Source organism: Halichoeres trimaculatus, unplaced genomic scaffold (assembly GCF_033239565.1).
Source record: "Halichoeres trimaculatus isolate MK-OKI-2021-1 unplaced genomic scaffold, fHalTri1.1 fHalTri1_scaffold_11, whole genome shotgun sequence".
NCBI classification, from domain to species: Eukaryota; Metazoa; Chordata; class Actinopteri; order Labriformes; family Labridae; genus Halichoeres; species Halichoeres trimaculatus.
The window spans coordinates 4,112,214-4,135,939 of NW_027437189.1; the positions used below are offsets into that span (position 1 = coordinate 4,112,214).

At 41.9% G+C, this 23,726-nt stretch overlaps 1 protein-coding gene across 1 annotated transcript in view; it reads right to left on the reverse strand.

The window, feature by feature from the left end:
• Window positions 1–23,726, reverse strand: part of spryd3 (SPRY domain containing 3) — an 87,498-nt gene that overhangs the window by 42,536 nt on the left and 21,236 nt on the right. The window contains exon 7 of the mRNA XM_074681293.1: window positions 8,304–8,453. Within this exon, the coding sequence (XP_074537394.1) occupies window positions 8,304–8,453 (150 nt within the window). The remainder of the gene's footprint in view (window positions 1–8,303; window positions 8,454–23,726) is intronic.

Consider the following 23,726-nt stretch of genomic DNA (forward strand, 5'->3'; position numbering starts at 1 on the left):
CTGGCAGTAAAACCCAGTATTAGTGTTATTTCAGCAGAATTGAACTAAAAAACTATTTTTTTACTTGCCTATTTCTCTATTCATACATAAGGTATGGTAGAAGGACGTCTTCCTATAGAGGGATTATTATCAGCAACACCAGATGCGTGCGCAACTTGGGTGCAGAAGCACTGTGGAGTATAATGGTTTATCAACTGACGTAGGGGAGTAAACAAGTAAAAATAAAACATTTTTAAACTAAATATCAGCACTTATACGGATGGTAACGGCTCCCAGGTTTGTGAAATAGCAGTGAGTGGACAGATATTAGGTGGACAGACACTTTTAGAGGAGAAATCTGGCGTGTACCCAGAGAGCAGTTTAAACACGCAACTGTCACTCGATGTTCGTGACTGCATTATCCATGGACACTCACCAGACTGTGACAGACCAGGACGTAAACATGTGTCAATAAATCAGAAACCCTCCCAGACCAAAAGAGCACACAGACTGCTGAGTCTGAGACCCGGTTCATAATAAAAGACCCAGAAAACTACGTCCAGAGTTGATTATTCACCCGCAGACGTCCCTGGTGTTTCAGAGTAAAGTGTGACCCTGTTAACTGGTGACTCACAGTCGTTTATCACTGATACTGTTGATACTGTGGGCTGAGAGTCACTAGTTAGCATGGTCGCTATTAACTCCAAAACACTAGTTGCTCTGTGACGGTCAAAACTTGATAGACCTTGCCTCTGTTGTATAGTATCGTTTCTAAAAACTGACCACAGAACAACCAAACATTTTTATGCTGATAACAGGTTGAATTTGGTGTTTAAAAGACGCTAACTCGTCTGAATGAATGGAGCTAAACGCTGCTTCTGTGATCAAAATGCGTGTGCATCCTTACGATGATGTAGACTGATAATCCCTCTATACGGCAAAACGTTGATTTTGAATGCACCAACATCAAAATAGGGTCATCTTTATCGTTATGGGTTTCAAAGCTCTTAAATCAGAAATCAATTGTTGGCCCCACTAAGATTTTTTTTTTATTTTTACTTGTAAAAAGTGATTAATTTACAACGTAGGAGAGCAAGGTATTTGAAAACACTGGCGTGTAAAGAGGCAAGTACAGATTTTAAGAGTTGTTCACAACCTTATAAAATCAATCCAGTGACCCCAACGCTAATAAATCTTCATCGACTGATGGGAAAGTTTTCTCATCTGTGAAAAGTTAGCTCTGTCATCTGGAGACATCATGGATGTGAGCACTAAATATTCGAGTGATGAATCGAACACTGTCACGAATGACTGACCGATATTCTCATCACACGAGTAATACCTCAAACTGGAAGTCTTATTTTGAGAGGTGACGTCCACTGAGGCTGTTATGTGGAGAAACCAGAGAGAGTTGGCAGGGAGAGGATCAGTGAAGTGAAGAAAGCCGAGTTCAAAGTTGTGCCAGAAGTCATAAACAACAACAACAAAGAGGAGAAAGAGTCAGACAGAGGGAGGGAGAGACAGACGGCTGAATCTGGCAGTCTGGGGGGCATTAATGAAAAAAAAACAGCTCACAAACTTGTGACTGGTGTTGAGTAAACAGTCATTATCCTAGCCCTTCAATTTGCTGCTTTATCACCTCTTCTGGACTTGAACTTAATGTCTTTGTAATGAACTCCAGATGCAGGGAGAAATGTAGTGATGCAAAAAGAAAGGAGAAGAAAACTCTGAGGAGGTAATGGGACAGGAGTTATCACCACTCAACTTCTTTCTCACCCGTGGGAGCAACGTCTGCATCCACTTAGCTCAGGGCATGTGCGTGTATCCTCTCTGTGTTCTCTATTTACAGATCAGGCAGTGAGGATGAGAAATCTGTGATCTGATTGTGGTATCAGAAGTGTTGAGAGGATTATTATCTGCTGCGGTTTCTGAAGGATTGAGTGGAAAACAGTCCCAGAGCGTAATCTCAGCCCAAGGGCAGCGATCTAACTACGATGTAGCTTTAGCTTCAGCAGTAATCCGAATGCAAGAGCAGCTAATGATTGGTTTCAATTCACCAGCTGTTTCAAATACTTGATTCTGATTGGTCCAGCAGATTTAGACAACGTGACAACAAATCTGTAAACAACATGTCAGATATTTAAGTATTACTTTTGATTTACCAGGACAGCACAAAACTTTAGACCCCTGGATGATCGCTCAACGGCAAAGAAGGAAGACTGGTTCAGTAAAGAAAATGTCAACAGAAGACCTTCATCTAGTGCTCTGGTCTTTGAATGCATCAGGTCATACCGCCGATGGAAAAATGCTAATATTTTGACTTAAATGTGAATGAAAATGTGTGACTTATTGTATTCAAATAACAATCTGTAGAAGAATTACCCAGGTCCGAATTTGAGGAGATTCCAGTCTGCAGTTACAGCCCAATCCTGATGATGTGATGCTGTTCTTGTAAATAAAGGAAAAGCAGAAAAAGTGGGACTTTTATGACACATTCCAACTTACAAACTGCGTCCAGTTTGGCTCTTTTGTCCATCAACATCTACTGATTCTGTTTTAAGAGCATAGCGCAGAAAGCTTGCAGCTTGAGCCACCTCCCTGATGAGCCCCGCCTCACTCATAGTGTCTTTGTTGGCTTCTGAAAACCTCAAACTACACCCGGCTCTGCCCCTGATGACAATTCCTTAATGTCCCTGAGTGTAATATTGTATGACGTCAAGACAGAGTGTCTTACTCTGAAAATCAACCGGATGTTTGAATGTTGAGTCAGTGCCTGACTTCCTGTTCTGCTAAAGGCGCGTTTCCACCAAGCAGTCCAGTTCGGTTCAGTACGGTTTGGAACCTGATCCTGTTTGTGTTTCCAAAGCAACTGTGCCCTCTTGTGGTAGGCGGCGTGTAAGCTGGATGCCGAAAGCCACAGCTGTTAAATAATAGCGTGACGCCGCAGCAATGCAACACAGTTTACCCCGCTAATAAACCCAACGAAGAAGAAAAACCCAACACAGTAAACAAAGAGCAACGATGGAAGACATGCAGCATTTCATCCTCTCTGTGATTAGCATGTAGCGCTTTGATACAAAAAACAATCAAGCTTTGTTTCAGAGAAGTCTGTGAGCCGCCAGGAGAAATACAGCCGCTGTCAAACAGCAAGTGATGATTCTTTGACCAATCAACGGTCTGCAGTGTTGTAGTGTTGTTGCCAAAAAAATAACCCACAGTTATTTGGAGATCTGTCCCGGGGTAAGTCAGTGGAAACGGCACAAAATGCGCGCCGTTCCGAGACAAACCGAACCGGTCTGCCTAGTGGAAATGTGGCTTTTGTTTTTTCCACAGCCAATCGTGTAAGCAAGGACTGCAGGCTGAAAAAAAAAAGGATATTGTTTTGCTCGGCTCAACATGAGGTTGGCACAAAAACTGCTCCCCCTGATGGCTGGCTGCAGTATAGGTAAAAAAATCCATCTCCCCAGTCATTCCAGATGGGCTGTGGTCAAACTTTAAAAAATGAATACACCTGGTAGAAATGTTTCTCACGTCTGATTGTTGTGGTGATTTGAAGATATCATTTGGCTGTCTTGTATTCAAGTCCTTTTTTTTCGTTTTGGTTATACGAGGTTAAAAATGAGGTTTTACGTCACGTTTAACAATGATTGACAGCTGCCGTTCTTGTGTATTTTTTCCGGGGATTGTAAAATATGTTAGGAGGTAGAGTCAAGAAGTGATTAGACTCTGGAAAAAAAAATATATATATATTATTTTTGTCACCGGCTCCACTTAATGCCCAGACTCTGGCTGCACAATGGCTGCACCTGTAACGGGGGAATTTTGGCTTCAAAACCATACAATGGTTGATGGCGGAGCCACACTGTTCACTCTACGCACAGTTTTTGGCGGGGCATGTAAGCATGATGCCGATAGCCACGTTAGTTATGTAATAGCGTGACGTCTTGGCAGCGCGACACAATGTACAGTGCTAATAAACCAAACGAAGAAGAAAAACACAACACAGTCACGGACAGCGCAATCAAGCTTTGTTTCAGAGAAGGCTGTGGGCCACCAGTAGAAATACATCAGCCACTGTCGCACAGGAAGTGATGATTCTTTCGACCAATCAACAGACTACAGTGTTTCTAGCTCTTCCTTCTGGGGTCAGATGTCTGGCACCCCTACAGAAGGGTCCCAAAAAGTGGGACAGCTTGTCTAGGATATTTGGGTATCTATCCTGGGATTAGTCCATGGAAATGCCACAAAATGTGTGCCGTACCAAGAGGAACCGAACTAGACCGCTTGGTGGAAACGTGGCTTTAAACTACCATGTGTCAATACATCAGCTTTGCCTTGGCATCAAGCGAAAATAGAGGTCTTGCGTATCTGCTGTGAAGGGATCAGGATTGCTGGAGCTGAGACTGAACAGGAACACAACCAAGCCGAGCCAGTGGAGCCGTTTGAAGCTAACGCTGGCTTCAGCACAAACCCAAAGAGTTGAGTCAGAAGTAAAACGTTTGACATCAGTGGGTTTTTCAGCTCAAACATGGACATGATAAAGATTTTCTCTTCTTCACAGAAAAATAAATAAATTCTTTCATACTTGTTTGATGATGGCTTCAAAACGCCATGCCTTCAATGAAAAGCTCTCGGTGGGGTGCACACCTGCTGTGATGTATATTTTCCTCCTGCCCAGCCTCCCCTGTCTGTTTTAATCTATAGCTCTCTTTCTGTGCATCCCTCTGTTCTCTCTGTGTTATATAAACTGCCTCTGAGACCTTGAAAGATGTTGTACAAGTTTCATCTTTTATTTTTGTTATTAGAAGGAGCAGAGTTTTGACCCTGGGAGAGACAGCGCTGGCTGCACTCCACAGGCCTTGGCTTTGGCACTCACTAATATTTCACATTCATAACACTTTCAGGGCTGAACCTACAGCGTTTAAAAAACTCACAAATCATGACCCCATACTGTCGAAGAAATATTTCTGAGTCACAAGAATAATATTAGGGAGAAATGTAATGGAAATAGCTTTTTGTGGGAGAATCCATCAGCACATGCACATCTTTACGGATAAACACGCCCTTTTTAAACTCCTTCTCTTCATCTATCAGCGTGTTTGAGCTGTTTCTGATCCCCGAAGGCTGCAGGTTTCTCTGACTTATTTCTCAAAGCAGTCCAACGTGAGCTGCAGTGCGAACGCAGAAATGGGAACCGCATGTGCATTCTTTGGAAAAAGAAATAAGGGCTCAAATGAGAGGTGTTAAAATTTCTCTAATTGTATTTTCCTCTTGGAGGTGTTTCATCTCCCCAAAGTAGGCCATTAGATCGACAGAGAAGGGCTAAGATGCTGGATAATGGGAGGGAAAGTAGAGCTGATAATAGTTACACTATCCCTGCTTCCAGAAAGGTCTCCTTAACAAAAGCTCCATTTCTACCTGGAGCGTTTTTTTTTTTGTTGTTGTTGTTTTTATCCCCTAAAAGGTGCGGTGTTACTTAACCAGAAGGTTCCACATGAGAAGAGCAGGCACGGAAAGGTGGAGATTACTGATAGTTCAGAGACTTCATTTACAGAACAAAGGTCAAACTCCTTGGAAGTGCTGCTACTGTGGCTTTACAAACCCCCAAGGATGTGAAAATGGAGAGGTTACTTAACATATCTGCTAAATTTCATCTCTTATGATCAAAGGATGTAGAACAAATGGACAAAGTCTCTGTGACATCACTTATTCTAGAATGTTACCAAAATTCTAAAACACTGCCTGAATTGTAGATCATTATCAGGCTTCTGGAATGTTACTTGAAGTCTAGAATGTTACCAGGATTCTGGAATGTTACCAGGATTCTAGAATGTTTCCAAAATTCTAAAACATTCCCAGGATTCTGGGACATTATTTGAATAATTTAACATTACAAAAATCTGAATTGTAACAGGAATTATAGACTGTTGCCTTGAAATCCAAAACATGACCCAGATTTAGGGGGTTGAACCATGATTCTAGAATATTGCCCCTATTTTCCGATGTAACCAGGATTGCTGAATGTACAGGAGTCTTAGAATGTTTCTAGGATTCTTAAATGTTGCCACTAATCATGAATGTTACCAGAATTTTAGAATGTTACCAAAATTCTAAAATTTTTTCCCAGGATTCTGGAATGTTGCAAAATTCTAAAATGTTACCAAAACGTTTATTTCTGATAAAGAATTTGAAGCCCATCTTTGGCAGGAGCCATATTGGAAATGCTGAACTCAACTAAGCTTCACTCCGGTTAGGATAAGGTAAAAAGGCAGGTTTTTAGCCTCATTGTACCCTGCTTCATCTTTCTGTTGCCTTTATATGGGAAGGTCTAGGTCGCGCCCCACGAGGTTTGCCTTGGAGCGTGTGGCCCAGGTTCGAGTGGGGTCTGCAGCCTGTTTCCCCCATGTCATTCCCCACTATCACCCTGTTTCCATCTCTATCCACTGTCCTATCGTCTCCGATTAAAAGCATAAAAATCCCCCCAAAAATACCTTTAAAAAAATAGCAAGTTTAATAACTTTGAAAATAACTGATCAGGAAATCAGTTACTCAGAACCAAGCCATGTGGTTTCTGGTGCCTCTGCAGCCCCCCTCAGGTGGCTTCCTACTTTCAGACCGGTGGTTGTAGTTTGGTTTTCAGATGTTAGATGAAGTCCCTGCTTGTGCTTTTAGCCATGTATTTATTTGTACTGCAGACCTCATTGACACAGTTGTGGCCAAAACTGCTAGAACACTTGACAGATCTGAAAGTATTGACCTTCTTTTGCCTCCAAATCCTGATCATGAAACATGTAGGTGGTTGCTCCATGCATTTGATTGTGTTCATCTTGTGCTCCATCCTTTGATGGTCTTCTCTCAATCATCATCTTTTCTCATGATTGCGCCGCCCTTTCTCTTTGAAGTACCTCGACACATCATTTCATTTTGTTTTATCCGGGGTCGGGTCGCGGGGGCAGCAGCCTAAGCAGGGAAGCCCAGACTTTCCTCTCCCTAGCTACTTCGTCAAGCTCTTCCTGGGGGATCCCAAGATGTTCCCTGGTCAACTGAGAGTCGTAGTGGCGCGGAGGAGCAGCAGCTCTACTCCGAGCTCCTCCCGGATAGCCGAGCTTCTCACCCTATCTCTAAGGGAGAGCCAGGCCACCCTACGGAGGAAGCTCATTTCGGCCGCTTGTACCCACAATCTTGTTCTTTCAGTCACTACCCAAAGCTCATGACCATAGGTGAGGGTGGGAACGAAGATCGACCGGTAAACAGAGAGCTTTGCCTTCTGGCTCAGCTCCCTCTTCACCACGACAGACCTGTGCAGAGTCCGCATAACTGTAGACCCTCAGCCTCTCGATCTCTCGCTCCATCCACATCCATCATCAGCAATATTAATATCTGATATCGGTATCAGCCAAAATTTTCACATCAGTGCATCCCTAGGTCGAAGTGCCCAGTCCATCATTTTCAGAGTTCCTCATTATAAGGAAAATAGCCTAAATCTCCTTACGTTGGCTCGATTCTATGATATACATTTAGCGTCATGACATAATGATGACTTTGTAGATATTCAATTTGCTTTATGGGTATTTTAATGGCTAATTCGCTGAGTGTTCAGATCATTTTGGCCACTGCACATGACCCAGTAAAGTTACTGACCGTAGATCATAGTTGTTCATAGATAAAGACTGATTGACAGATTGACTTTACCAAGACTCTGCAAATTCTGGTACCTATGAGAACTAAGTATTTTGTGGACCACAATAATGAATTCTCCACCAATCTGCAGCTTACATAAGATCTGTAAAGGTCCCGAAGAGCTGATCTGTTGCACAGCTTTGTGTTTGTGTCTGATTTAGGACACAAGCTCCACTGAGAACTGCTTCTATAGCTAGAGGGAACTTTGTGAAGGGGACAGAAAGTACAGAAAGTACCAGGGACAACAGCCAATGACATAGAGCAGTGACAGGCAGGGGTGAGTCGTTAATGAAGTTAAAAGCCTTTTTTTCCAGATGTACTTTGATTTGAACGTATGTGAGGATCCTTGCTTTTATATAACAAGATACTTCTGCACCTCTTAAATAGGAAAAGTTTTCAACATTTCCAAGCTGGGGCCTGAGGAACATTTTGCACATGTTATTAACCTGCCTTCAGTCAGTCAGAGAGCAGAATAAAACAGGCCTGCAGTCCACTCCTCCTGGAGTCAACCAGCCACACTCCCTGATATATGACAGCTTGGAAAAAGCATTGAGTGAGAAGGGCCAAATGCCATAAAGCCGTCCTCTGCTGAGTGTAGGTGTGTGTTAAGTTGTCAGAGGCTTTTCTTTTCTTAGAAAGCTCACCCTTCTTGCCAGGCCCAGAGCAATGTAGCACTTCTCCCCGGCATCAACAATCTCCAGTTCATAGTAGTGGCAGCGGGTGGTGAGCGGCTGGCGGGCCTGGGCCAAACCAACGTCCATGATGCTTTTCCCTTTGCCAACGTACTCCAAGAGCTGAGGAAGAAGCAAACAGAGAGCAATACATTAAAAATACATACTGCTTAAACACAAGTGCTTTAATATGCAGACGGTTTGAGTTACAGCTCAATAAACCCAAACCATGAGACTCATTCACCCTGTGCTGAAAATGAAAGGATCATCATCCAAGTTGCCCCTGCTTTCATAACGCAGAAGCATCCACGCTCAGGGAGCTCGAATACCTCAAACTGAGTGATCTCCTGAACCCCTTCCCCTCACACCTTTTCAACGTTTGCATTGAAAACTCTGGATCTAACAAGTTTTATTACTTTCCAAAACCAATCCAACAATCACACTCACTTTCTGCAAGCAATTGATTCTTTTTTTCGAAGCTTCCCTTTTGTTAGCCGACTAGCAGCACCTCATCTGTCCACCACTTCAGTCAACTGGATGTCTACACAACCACTCACCGCTTTGGTGCTCCTTTAAGAAGGAGCCAACCGACTGCGATGATCCTCTGACATTTCCTCCAGCACGTCCAGTAGATTGGTGTATTTTGGATTGTAGGGAAATGTCTTTACAAGTGAGTTTCCACGAAATGGTATAGATACCCCAAGCCCACAATTCACCTCAGCTCAACTGAATCTATGAAGCAACAACAAGACAAATCTGAGATGATCTACCTCACATCGCGGCAGTCAGTAGGACACACAGACTCTTGAACAATGAGACGATGTATTGTGACTGTGGTGATTCTCCAGCCCCGTGATTTTGGTTTGGAGCAAACAACTGACGGATTGATCTGGTGCCCTGAAAAGCAGCACAATTGTTGGGCTTCATTTGGCTGAATCGTTGTTTTTGAGTTTCCTTCTGTATTTATTGTTTGCGTTTTAAGGCTTATGTTAGCATGCTCAACCAGGATGGTAAAAATATACCAACTAAACATCAGCATGGCAGCCTGGCTCACACAGCCGCTTTGCTTTCCTTTGTGTGCAAAATATATGCAACACCAGAAATACTCTGAGGTGAAACCAGAAACCATTGAGAAAGACTGGAGAGCATTTTGACTCATTTCCTGTGTCCGTGTCCCTTGGGTTTCTACTGGGAGAAGTGGAGCTGGGTTAGGATATGACTGGTCACTCTTAGTCCAACGAACATTAAACCCTTCTGTTCAAAGAAGTGGATGTCTGGAAATTCCCCTTTTGTTGAGTTCAGGTAAAATAAAGGGAATTTTTTAGACCAAGAAAATTAACATTTTGCTGTTTTTGCAACTAATTAACTGTTAGTTGGGAATTAAAAGGTGTCTTTTCTTAACCGGATCAAACAAACGAACACCCATCCATTTTCTTTCACTCATCCAGGGTTGTTACCAAAACTCTAAAATGTAACCAGAATTCTGGAACAATCTCCAAATTCTTAAATGTAACCAGTATTCTGCTAGATGACTGGTTACATATAAGAATTTGAAGAAAAAATAGAATTTTGAAATGCTACTGAAATTCTGGAAATGTAATTACAAACTGCAGAGTGTATTCTGGAAGGTTACTGAAATTCCAGAATGTTCTCATATTTCTGTAATGTTACAAGAATTCTAAATAATATCAGATTCTTAGAATTAACTAGAATTCTGGGACATTAACAGAAAACACCACAAAAATTCAGAATTGTTACCAAAATTGTAGACTGTTCCCTAGAAATCCAAAACATGATCCAAATTTGGGAGTTGAACCATGATTCTAGAATATTGCCCCCATTTTAGGATGTTACCAGGTTTTCAGAATATTTCCAGAATTCTAAAATGTTACTAGGATTCTTGACGGTTGACACTACTCTCGAGTGTTACCAGAATTCTAGAATGTTCCCAAAATTCTAAAGTATTGCCTGGATTGTAGATTGTTACCAGAATTCTGGAATGTTACCAAAATTTTTAAACTTTAGCAGGTTTTTGGGACATCATAGGAATTATTTAACATTACAAAAACCTGAAGTGTTACCAGAATTATAGACTGTTTTCTAGAAATCCAACACATGACCCAAATTTGGGGGGTTGAACCAGGATTCTAGATCATGCCCCTACTCTGGTATGTTACTAGGATTGCTGAATCTACAGGAGTTTTGGAATGTTGCCAGGATTCTTGAATGCTGCCACTAATCTGGATACTTGCAAGAACTCTAGAATGTGATCAAAATTCTAATACCTTCCCCGAATTTTAGAACATAATTAGAATAATTTAACATTACAAAAACCTGAATTGCTAACGTGATTATAGACTGTTTTCTAGAAATCAAACACGTCACCCAAGGTTCGAGAATATTACCCCTATTTTGAGATGTAACCAGAATTTAAGAATGTAGGACTTTTAGAATGTTGCCAGGATTCTGGAATGTTGCCACTTATCTGGAATGTTATCAGAATTTTAAAATGTTGCCAGGGCTCTGGAATGTTGCAAAATTCTAAAATGTTACCAGTATTTTGAAATATTACCAGAACTTCCGATTGTTACCAGGAAATTGGAATGTTACCAGAATTCTGGAAGATTACTAGAATGATTCAACATTACAAAAATCAGAATTGTTACCAGAGTTTTCAACTGTTTCCTAGAAATCCTTAACATGACCCCAATGAAGGTTAGACCATGATTCTAGAACATAGCCCTTCCTCCGGAATGTTACCAGGATTCTTGAATGTTGCCCAATTCTTGAATGTTGTCAAAAGTCTTAAATGTTACCAGGATTTTGAGATATTAAAAGAACTTTAGATGGTTCCCAGGCAACTGAAACGTTACAAGAATTCTAGAATGTTACCAGGATTCCGAAATGTTACCAGAACTTTGGATTGTCACCGGGATTCTTGGTATCACTGGCCACATGTTGTAACGTAGTAAAAAGCTAGCGGTGAACTCTGGTTGCCATCCTGGTGTTATATATGTTTGCATGCTACATACAGCTGTGCTAAGCTGCGTGTGTCTTTAGCGCTGTTGCCAAAGGCACATTTCTTCTCTGGAAAAATTTAGTGTTCCTAATCTTGCAGCTCTCTCAGCATCATCTTTGCATACTGAATCTTTGAGACTATTCAAGTGTGCCTCTCCCCTTTCTATAGCAACAGTGTTTAAAGCCTGCGTTTAATAGCGGCCATTCAGAGCAGCTATAAATAATACTGCCCTCAGACAAGGTGGGGCGTCATGTTGCACAAACTATTCTGTATCAGGCATACCTCAGCCTTGGGTTTCTCAGTAAACCTATTTACTGCTGTTATATAATTCTCCTGACTTTCTTTGTTGCAGCTTCGGTTGACTTATTCAGACGACCAGGCCTGAGGCTAATTCAAGTCCAGGTAAGTGGTAAAATGGATGTGAGATTCAGCAGATCAAGCTTGGGCAGGATCTTCGCCTCATTGTTTTCTAGAGACGAGCGACTCTGCCACGCAACTCGCGTTAGCAAGAGCATCCTGAGAGAGTGGGCACCATGACAGACTGTCAAAGCCTCACTGAGCCGCCCATGGTGACGACAGTCTGTTTGGGCCCAGGTTTCCGCACAGGTGGAGACAGGTGGGTACAGGTGAGTAGGTGGGCAACTAGGCAACCACAAAGCTTTTAGGCTGAGCGGGGTTTCCACTGGGTAATCTGTGAGTGTATGCATTTTGGAGAAATCTCCTCAAGGTTAAAGAGCTGGGATGACAGACAAGGTGGGGGCAGACCCAGTTATGTCTGTGTTAAGTCTGTGTGTGTGTGTCAGGCCAGACACTTGAAGGACACACCTTGTAGGAACAGCTATTCAACCTGTGTGAATCAAAAAGTGTTTCAGTTATCACCATCCCTCTCTGTGTTGTTCTCTGTTGCTTGGTGATACAGAAAACTTAAGAAATATATCACTCTGGAAGGTTGGTGACAAATTAAACCAGTCCGATCAAATATTAATAGAAGTTAGCCAAAAACTGAGCAGTGAACCGTGGAAGTTATTTTACAACATGGTCATGTGTTCCCTGAAAAAACATCTGTAGGCATTTCAGCATCAAGCTTTCAGCAGGAAGTTAAACACACCGTTAAGACACCGGAGTCTCATTTTGCAACTCAGTTTGCAGCATTTATTTAGTAAGGTAGCAACAAAACTTCCTTTTTCCAAACAGAAACCTTAAGCAGAACAAGATAAAGATAAAGCACAATGCTGATGTGCTCAGCCTTGGAAGTTTTTTTTCTTCCTGTTGCAAGAAGCTATTTTGCAACATAAATAGCATTTAGCTTCCTCTTTACCTCTTTATTTGGTAAAATGAAGCCAAACTTCAGATCTCTAGGCACTTTCATCATACATCCCGAAAGCGTCTGACCACTTAGATTCCTTTTTATGTGGTGTAATACCTGTTACCTATTATGGGCCTTATACACAATCAAGCATGATATATATCCAGTTAAAAACTGTGTGGCATGTAAACTTCCAGTCACCATAGAGCACGTGTTACCGATTCATAATATTACATGTTTGTCATCGAATCATCCAAAACAGTAAATCATCAATGTTGCTGTATGGTTAATATTAATAGTTATGTTCATGTTTTTAATTGTGGCCTGATTTTTCTCTGCCATTATAACACTGTCCACTGGCCCATGCCACCCCATGCTAATGTGGAAGCAATCTGGCCTTAGTTTTAAGGGTCCCATATTAAGCAAAAATCACTTTATTAAGTTTTTTTGTGAAATTTGTGGGTCTTTGGCTTTCCTCCCAGCCCACAAAATGTGATATTTAATGACAAAACCTGTACTTCGTAGAGCTTGTGAATGTAAAATCCTGACCTTAAACGAGCTGTTTGGATTTTGGGGATTTGCCGATGTCAGCGATTCTCTTTTTTGACCAATCAGGAGCAAGTCTGACCTGATTGGTCCACCTTAGCAGATACCTCCAAACCCCCCCTCCCAGCTGCTGTTCAGAATGCCAAAGTTGAAGAGCCATCACTGCTCTGTTTTTGGCTGTAAACAGCCACATAGTTCCATGCACAAGCTTCCCATCTCAGAAGAAGACAGACTAAGTGTTTAGAGTTCATTTATCAGGAAATGTTCCAGCTACACTCAGTAAAACTGTACATGTGTGTGTTAGTCACTTCACGGCCGACTGCTTTTCCAACTTTGGACAGTCCAACAGAGGGCTAGCCAATAGACTGGTCCTGAATCCAGGCGAATTACCAACCATCCACCAACAAACCTTGGACCCTGGAAATGTGAGTATTTTAAATGCTGTGTGCTGTGGAGCAGATGGAAGAGCTTTTCCTCAGTGTCCCCCTGTCTCTGTGTTAGCTTCAGGATGCTAACTTTAGCTGCGGTTAGCCTGTAGCTTTAGCCTGTAATGTCACAGTAAACGAGCTTTGCTGTTTTCTAAACATTGTGCACTCGGAGCTTGTGGCGCCGCTCTCAGTGACGTGGAAGAGCGGGGCGGTATCAGCGGTGGCTCATTTACATACGAAGGCCACGCCCACTAAATCAGAGCGTTCTGAACAGAGGGGCTATGAGAGCCTGGAAACAATGCTGCTGTGCTTGATTTATTGGCTTTTTGGACCAAAACATGTCACTACCATTTCATGAAGACATCAATGATCCAGATTAAACTGCAGAAAAGGAGCAGAACATGGGACCTTTAAGACAACTGATGTATGCTTGTCCACCAGTAATTTGATTTATATGACATGACTCAACTCAAAATGAACATTAAAGAGACAACAAGACTTGGTAGAAAAAGTTGAATGAATATTCCTTCACCTGCTTTTATTCTTGTCCAGGCTCTTTAGGATCCATGTGACAGTGAGCAATGAGCTGAATGACTTTGTCGTTGTACTTTAAATCAACATTTTTGAACAAAAGCAGTTGTATAGTTTGATTTCTGTGCTTAACGCCTGATTATTTGTACTGTAAATCTTTAACAGATTCATATCTTACAGTCTAAAGGGCAAACTTCTTTAACTGTGGAATATTTACCGAGTCAGAGTTTGTTACTAGGCTAATGGAGCTGAGGAAATCTCTTCATATTCCTGGAACAGGAACTTTATTTCTTCATAGTTTCTTTATAGCACAGCCCTGATTAATTGTTCATGTGGATAACAGTATTAGCCTCCACCTTGTTGTTAAATACTGCCCTTTCATGTATACTCTTGTGTCTCCCTAACCTGCTGCACTTTCATGCCTGAACAGCTGCACGACTTCTGGGAGAGGAGGAAAGAGTTTCGATGTGATGAGCTTTCAGTCACACCTTTTTTTTTTCTTTTTACTGCTGAGTAATGGAGGGAGGAGAAAGACAGGAGGGCAGAGACAGAGACGTAGCCTTGAGCACAGCATGCCTCACTGAGATAGCTGCTCTCAGCTGCTCTCAGCTGCTCCTGTAATTGTGAGAACGGTGATGTTGGTGTGCAAGGCCGCGATTTGTTAAGCTGCTGCTGGGGAAACAGATGCAACGCCCAGCGAGCGGTCCTGCCAGCTTCCTGTCACACCTAATGGGCGAACTCAAAGAAATGTGAGACTGACAGAAAGAGACCTCTCCTAGATCATGTTCTTCCCTGAGCTGTCAGCTGAAGTCGGATCCTTTCAGACTCTGAGAAGAACAATTATCACTCTGAAAAATGACTCCTGACCTTACTCAACTTTTTCTCTGTGATACAGTTTGTTTTTCTTATCTTTGCATCTTTGTGTAGCTCTTACCATTTTCACATGGTCTGCTAGCTTATTGTTAAATCAAAACATACCTCAACTATTACATTTGAAATGAGGCGGTGGAATAAAAGATCTTAAAATAGAGTCCATCATTTAAACATTTTTTCACATTTGTCAACAAAAACTATAAAATGACTGAGAATTTAACATTTAAATTAACATTTAACATTAAAAAAGTTGGGACAGTAACAGAGTACAACAAAATTAGACTGTAGGAACATTTTCTGAATAAAAAGGGGTTGAGAAAGTGACCAGGCATAAAAAAGACACTCTACAGAGCTGGGTCGCTCAGAGGTGAAGATGGGATTAGGTTCACCACTCTGTGAGAGACTGCATGAGCAAATAGTTGTACAGCAGTTACAGCACAACTTTTTTTAGTGTAGAGTTGTAAAGAATTTCAAGATTTCATCAACTATTGAACAAAATATCAACCAAAGATTTGGAGAATCTGGAGAAATTTCTGCACAAAAGGGACAAAGACCAAAAGCAAAACTGGATGGCTGCTATCTACATCAAAATCAGAGATGTCTCTGCAGTGGAAGTCACCGCATGGGCTCAAAATCCCTTCTGACACCTTTGTCCGTGCCCATATGTAGCACTCAAAGAGGAAATCTAGAGATGCTGGCGACTTCTTATCTTTAAGATTCACTGAGGGGAAGTGGAACACTGTCCTGTGGTCTGAGGAGTCAAACCTGGCATTCTTTTTGGAAATCATGGACTCTGTGTCCTCTGCTCTCAAGAGGAGATGGAGCATTCAGCTTGATAAAGGGATCCGAACTGAGCTTACACATCTGTGGCTCTATTCATTTGTACAGATCAGGGCTCCAGACAAACATTTTGCATTGGTTGCACTGGTGTACCTAACTACTTTTTTTTAGGTGCACCAGCACAAAATTTAGGTGCACCCAAATTTAAAATAGAAAGAATAAGGTGAAAATAAATGTCTGTTTCTATCTAAAGCACAATTATCCCATCCGCCCACAGCAGGTGAAGCTCCCCCAACACGGTGCTGGTGTCCGATGTCAGCTCTATTAGCCATGTCTGTGAATAGCATGATGCTTCTCTGCCCTCTGGTTTTCCCTCTGTTGCTGGGTTAGCACAGCTATAACGATGGATGGAAGGACAGGTCCATGTCGTCACTTCTTAGCTCACACCTGAGAACCAGCACGTTGTCCTCACCTCCTTTTCCTCACCTTGTGGGGAAACATCCGGCCTAGCACCAGTTAGCATTGACATACTACAGGCTGCTAACAGCTAAGTTCACCTGTAAACAATGCAGCCATGGTTACATGTAGGATCTACAGACAAACACAGGAGCAAAAGTAGTAAAAATATCACTGAAGACAAAACCAGTTTGGTGTGCTTGACCAACAAACGAGCCATTCAAAGTCATGATCCACAAAGATTACGAAAAAGAGACGAAGAAATGACAAGAAACAGACAAAGAAGACAGAGCCACTGCAAAAGGCAGCCATAGCCAACAGGCCAACTTCTTCCTCTTCTACTCCTGTCCCAAAGACAGAAGAAAGGTGTCTCCTGGATGAGCGTGAGGAAAATTAATGATCAGCTGAAGCAAGTTAATTCAGAGTGCGAGCACCGCACGGATCATCATTTCAAACTGATCAGGATGAAGTTTAAAGAAAATACAAACCACACAAACCTCTGCTGCTGCTGACTTTATATGTGGATATAATTCTTGAAATAGAGATGAAAGTTTTCTCTGCTACTCACAAGATATTTATAAAAAAAGAAAGGGTTTTCCAGTGCTGGGTGCACTGGTGCGACCAATCAAAATTGTTAATCGCACTCTTAGAATTTTTGGTTGCACCCTGGGGCCCTGCAGATGTAGAGGTTTATAGTATGGCTCTGTAGTAGAAGAGTCCTGGTGCCTGACTTGTGCCTGGCTTTATTTCCAGTCAAATATGTATATAATGCTTTGCAAACCATTTAACTCTGTTTTATTCACATTTCACACAGTGTCCCAGTTGTTTTGGAGCTGGGGTTGAGCTTGATAAACTCTTCCAGTTATTTCACCCCTCCAGGCATGACCTTCTTTATCCAGGCTGAGTTATTCAATGAGGCACTTCACTCCACAACAATGCACACAAATCAAAACACTTCCTGTAGGTAACCTAGCCCTGACAGAGTGAGATGGATTGTGGTGAAAAAGTAAACAGGTCGTATTTCCTTGGATACGTACAGCATCCCTCACGGCACCTTCCCTCCTCCCCCAGCAGGCGACTGTCTGACAGCGATCGTATGTTCAACGACGAGCAAAAACATTCAAGCTCCATGCAACCACCACAAGTAATTCAACAAAACAAACGTGATCTTTAAAAGCTCCATCTATCAGTCGTCCCTGAGAGACTTCTGTTGAAACCTGTGCAAACCAAATATCAACACGGCTGCTCCTCAATGACACCTCATCTCTCACTGGCCACCTGGAGCTTTTCACCACCTTTTAATACACTTCATTTGTTATCTGTGTTACCACTGATGGGAAGCTGCTGCAGTTATCAGCACAAAACGATCAGTGATGATGTGGATACAGAGAAAAAGTTACTGTTTTACAGGATTGTTGCCATCATTGGTCAAAACAGTACACACACTCACTGGCCACTTTATTAGGTACACCTGTCCAACTGCTCGTTAACGCAAATTTCTAATCAGCAACTCATTTTTCAGAAACTGCTGATCTACTGGGATTTTAACCCACAACCATCTCTAGGGTTTACAGAGAATGGTCCCAAAAAGAGAAAATATCCAGTGAGCAGCAGTTCTGTGGGACAAAATGCCTTGTTGATGCCAGAGGTCAGAGGAGAATGGACAGACTGGTTGGAGCTGATAGAAAGACAACAGTAACTCAAATAACCACTGGTTACAACCGAGGTCTGCAGAAGAGCATCTCTGAACACACAACACGTCCAACCTTGAGGCAGATGGGCTACAGCAGCAGAAGACCACACCGGGTGACCCTCCTGTCAGCTAAGAACAGGAAACTGAGGCTACAATTCACACAGCAACACCAAAACTGGACAATAGAAGATTGGAGAAACGTTGCCTGGTCTGATGAGTCTGGATTTCTGCTCCACATTCAGATGGTAGGGTCAGAATTTGGCCTCAACAACATGAAAGCATGGATCCATCCTGACTTGTATCAACGGTTCAGGCTGCTGCTGCTGGTGTAATGGTGTGGGGGATATTTTCTTGGTTCACTTTGGGCCCCTTAGTACCAACTGAGCATGGTTTAAAGTCCACAGAAAAAAAAAAGAAGAAAAAGGGAAAAACAAAAGAAAGGAAAGAAAAGAGAAAAAAAACAAGGGGGGACAAAAGAAAAAAAAGAAAGAAAAAAAGGAAAAGAAAGGGGGGAAAAGAAATAAAAAAAGAAAAAAAAAGGATAAAAGAAAAAAAGAAAAAAGAAGGAAAAAAGGGAAAAAAAGAAGAAAAAGAAGAAAAAGAGAAAAAGAGAAAAAAGTAAAAAGGAAAAAAAAAGAAGAAAGAAAAAAGAGAAAAAAAATAAAAAGGAGGAAAAAAAAGAAAAAGGAAAAAAGAAAAAAGAAAAAAGAGAAAAAAGAAAAAAGGAAAAAAAAGAAAAAGAAGAAAGAAAAAAGAGAAAAAGGGGGGAAAAGAAAGAAAAGGAAAAAAAGAAAAAAAAGAAGAAAAAAGAGAAAAAAGAAAAAAGATAAAAATGAAAAAAGAGAAAAAGAAAAACAAGGGAGGACAAAATAAAAAAGAAAAAAGGAACAAAAAGAAAAAAAGAGAAAAAAGAAAGAAGAAAGGAAAAGAAGGGGGAAAAGAAAAAAAGGAAAAAAAGGGGGAAAAAAGAAAGAAAAAAGAAGAAGAAAAAATAGAAAAAAGAAAAAAAAAAAGAAAAAAAGAGAAAAAAAAGGAAAGAAAGGGAAAAAAAGAAAAGAAGAAAAAAAAAGTCCACAGCCTACCTGAGTATTGTTGCTGACCATGTCCATCCCTTTATGAGCACAGTGTACCCATCTTCTGATGGCTACTTCCAGCAGGATAACGCTCCATGTCATAAAGCTGGAATCATCTCAGACTGCTTTCTTCAACATGACAATGAGTTCCCTGTACTCAAATGTCCTCCACAGTCCCCAGATCTCAGTCCAATAGAGCACCTTTGGGATGTGGTGGAACGGGAGATTCTCATCATGGATGTTCAGACGACAAATCTGCAGCAACTGTGTGATGCTATCATGTCAATATGGACCAAACTCTCTGAGGAATGTTTCCAGGACCTTGTTGAATCTATGCCACCAAGGATTAAGGCAGTTCTGAAGGTGAAAGAGGGTCCAACCCGGTACGAGCAAAGTCTTCCTAATAAAGTGACCGATGAGTAGGGTTGGGTAAAAATATTGATGAATCCATGCATCCAAATATTGCCTTGCCCAATTCAATATCGATTCAGCAAATCCTCTAAATCAATTCATCTTCCTGGCAAATGGGATGCTGTGCGTGTTATTCACGTTGTATGGACGAGGGCCACGAGTGTACAAACAACAAAAAAATGGCAGCCAAAGCAGCAGCAGCAGCATAAAGCCAGATCCTTCAGCTTTAAAGTCTGACGTTTGGGTTGTTTTATTGCTCCAAAACGTGAGGTGATATACCACATATGTTCCCATGGGGCATGAAAATCAATAATTGAAGCATTTAAATCGATATCGAATCAAATTGATATCGAACAATTCAATATTCAATCAAATCAATATCGAATCGAATCGCAACCTAAAGAATCGAAATCGAATCAAAATCGAATCGAAATTGAATCGAAATCGAATCAAAATCAAATCGAAATCGAATCTTATCGTGAGGGTCTTAGCAACACCCAGCCTGACCAGTGAGTGTATATACTGATAAACACTCCTCTCAGTCCACGACTCTCCTTGATTGAACTGTTGGAGGTTTCCTCTGTTCTCACGCTGCTCAGGTCACAGAGCTGGTGGTAACCCTGATGGTGCCACTGCTCCACCCGGAAGTTTTCCAGATGAGAAAGTTGTGAACTTTCTTCCAGGAGCAGTGTCTTGTTGGGATTCATGAGTATTGTTCCCTCTGGAAGGAAGGAAGGAAGGAAGCAGGCAACCTTAGAGGGGCGTTGGTACCAAACTGGCTCTGGTTTTCAGAAAGCCACGAACTGATAAACTTAAAGTGAGGCCAGAGGAGGAGGTTTAAAAACTTTTTTATGCACCAAGAAATGAAAACAACTACTTAAGGTGGGACACAAACATCCTGAGGAGCCGGAGAGGACGTGAGAGACGGGCTGTGAGGACACTTGAGGGGAACTGATAACTGCAGACTCAGGTGCCGTCCATTTACCCGTGGGCCCGCTCATCCGCAGCTGAGGGGATTAAGTTGGTGGGCACAGCGACTGCTGTGACAACAGGAGGCAGAGGATTGGAGGCTCGTGTTCGCACTGAGCCGCACGTACGCAGGGGAGAGCCGGCCAAATGTCTATTCGCAAGAAACACAGGCGAGCACGAGCATGGTGGCAGGCGAAAGAAAAAGAGCATTCATGTGGATTGTTATCAAACAAGCTGTGTTTGCCTCAGACACCTTCAGCTGACAGCCACGACAAAGGGAGAGACAAACGAGACAGTTTATCAAGTGTGGGATTATGTAATCTTAAAGAAATCTAGAAGTTAGATCACCTGTGAGGGATTATCAAATTTACACAAGTGACAAAACCATCAGATCAATCAAATCAGACTATTTTGCTTTGACAAAACCGTCTCAAGCAGCCAACATCTCTGGAGATTTATTTAACTAAACCTAAAAAATGTAGAGCAGACACTTTACTGGTAATAATCTAAGATTAAATGACAGTTTTGACACCTGACCTTTTATTTCCAGCTTCCTCTCTGACACGGTGAAAGGTGTCGAGCAGAAAGACTGAAATCCAAAGTGTTTAAAGGTTTCCCAAACGCTTTCACTGGGAGGAGGTTTGAGGAGGAAGCCATAACAGAAAGGGGAGATACTGGGCATCATTTCAGACAGTCTCCTCTGGAAGCTGTTCAACTATTGCACTCAATTGTTGACATGAAAAGTACCACAAATGGTTGTGTAACAAATGAAGAAAAAAGAAATCTGGAGACTGACCGAGCTTTCTTTTTCAGTCGATCTCCAAACGCTCGTGGAAAATACAACCCGTACTGGGAACCGAACCCAGAACACTTCCGAGACCAAAACCTGGTACAGCACAAATTCTACTTTTAAAGAACAATCTGTGGGGTAATAAATAACAAAACATCTGTCCAGTGGCAGCGTGACGTTCATGTGAATAAAGAGTCGTACATTATGTAACTTTGACGTCTAAATCCACAGATTTCTCAAAGGAATCTGGAATAATCTGAATTTTTCATGTGACAAAACAAAGCATTAGCAAAGTTGGATTTAAATTTGCAAAGTCTTGATTTTTTGCAAAGTAGGAGATTTTACCTAAAGGATTGCGCATTGTTTGCAACTTTCCCGCTGCAAATGAGCCAAAATAATACCGTCAAGTTAACGAAATGGGCTCAACCTGTGCTGTTCAGCAAACAGCCTCACTGTGCACAACTCATGATTACCAATTTTGCATTGATTTGAGGCACAACAGGTCATTTTTTGGCCTTATCCCAAGAAACGCCCTCTTCACAAGTAAAGGCGTGAACATCCACAGTTGAAGTAACGAAATATCCTTTAACTAAAAGTGTTCCCACTGAGCAAAACGACGCTCAAAGGACGTCTAACTTCGGTCTCTTGAAGGTGCAGACTGTTACTCCAGATGACGTCTCCTCTGACGTCTACTGATCGTCTGTTTATGATGTCCACATGACCGGTGAACGTCGCTTTGCGCAGTGGGCTCACCTACTCACTAACACCTGCTCAAGTGTTCAAAGAGCCACGTTCAAATGTTTAACTGCATATTGATGTCCAGGTGGGATCTAGGACTGCAACGATTAGTTTGCATAATTGACTCGTTGACTTAAAAAAAAAGTCATTGACGCAAATTTTAACAGTTAACGTGTCATATTATTGGTTTTATTGTTATTGTCACATGGTGAAATGAAATACCGGGTGGTAAATGCTCATCTGTAACTTCAGTCATTGGATACTTTGATGCGAACAGATCACTGAGTTTATACATGAGGAAATATTGATGAGGAAAAATCGGTGATGCGAGCTGACAGAGGCTCTGCGTCTCCGGTTTGGACAGCCTGACAGCTCCCGGAGTTTAGCGTTTGCTAACATGATTTAGAGAGTCTCCTTCACTCTCTGTTACAGACAGTTTTTCAGGATCTGAGCCTCAAACTAGTGTCAAAACTCCCCTAACTTTTGAAAAGAGAGGACATTTATCTGAAGGAGCTCTCACTCTCGAGCTCACACTGCAGCGGTAACACTCAGCGGGGAGGAGTGTGCATGAGCGAAATAGCGCATGTAGAGAAACTAAACTAAACGCGTTGTCATGGAGAGCTGGGAGAGAGTCAGGCGGGATCATGCAGAGAGCAAAGCCCCAATAAACAAATAAACATAAGAAAACAAGCCCAAAGTCACTAATAAGCAGTCTGTCCAACACTGCGTTCAACAACTTCATTTCCCTGTTACCTGCTTCATTCATTTTGAGATTTATTTTGTTTGTATTGTGCTTATATTTTTTATGTCATCATGAATGAAATAAAGACAGACAAACAAACATGACACAGGGCTGACCAATCAGAGGAGAGAACCTAACTCTGGGTAAATGAAGTGAAAATGCAACACACAGGTTGAATTATAAAGGTCTGCACATTTTAAAGGCCAAATTAGGTTAAAACTCAAAATAATCGTGATTAGTTGACATAAAAAATAACCGTTAGTTGCAGCCCTCGTGGTTAGGCGCCAGTTCAGCCAGCCTCCACCTCCACAGGGTCCAGGACTGAGCTTCTTCAGCAGTCTGTTCAGTCTCTGTCTCCTGGATCCTGTCTGCTCACAGCAGGTGAAGCTCTTCCAATGTGGCGTTGGTGTCTGGTGTTAGCTCTGTTAGCCATGTCTGCGAATAGCATGATGCTACTCTGCCTTCTGGTGTTCCCTCTGTTGCTGGGTTAGCACGGCTAGCTCGTCCATCTTATTGGAGATAGATCTTACGTTCCCAATAACGATGGATGGAAGGACAGGTCCATGTCGTCACTTCTTAGCTCACACCTGAGAACCAGCACGTCGTCCTCACCTCCTTCTCCTCACCTTGTGGGGAAACATCCGGCCTTGCACCAGTTAGCATTGACATACTACGGGCTGCTAACAGCTGATTTCACATGTAAACAATGCAGCCATGGTTACATGTAGGATCTCCAGACAAACACAGGAGCAAAAGTAGTAAAAATATCACTGAAGCCACAAAAAGTTTGGTGTCTATGACCAAAAAATGAGCTGTACAAAGTAATGATTCACTCCAAATACAAAGATGACGGAAAAAGAGACGAAAATATTACAAGAGACGGACAAAGAAGAGAGAGCTTCTCTCTAGCAACATGCATTCAGTAGAGTTAAGTATGACGTTTGCCTCCATAAAAAATTGGCCAAATCTTCTCTGCCAATGCCGAACAGCTTTGAGGTCAGTGACAGGAGCAGCAAAACTTTGAGGGAACGTCTGAAGTTG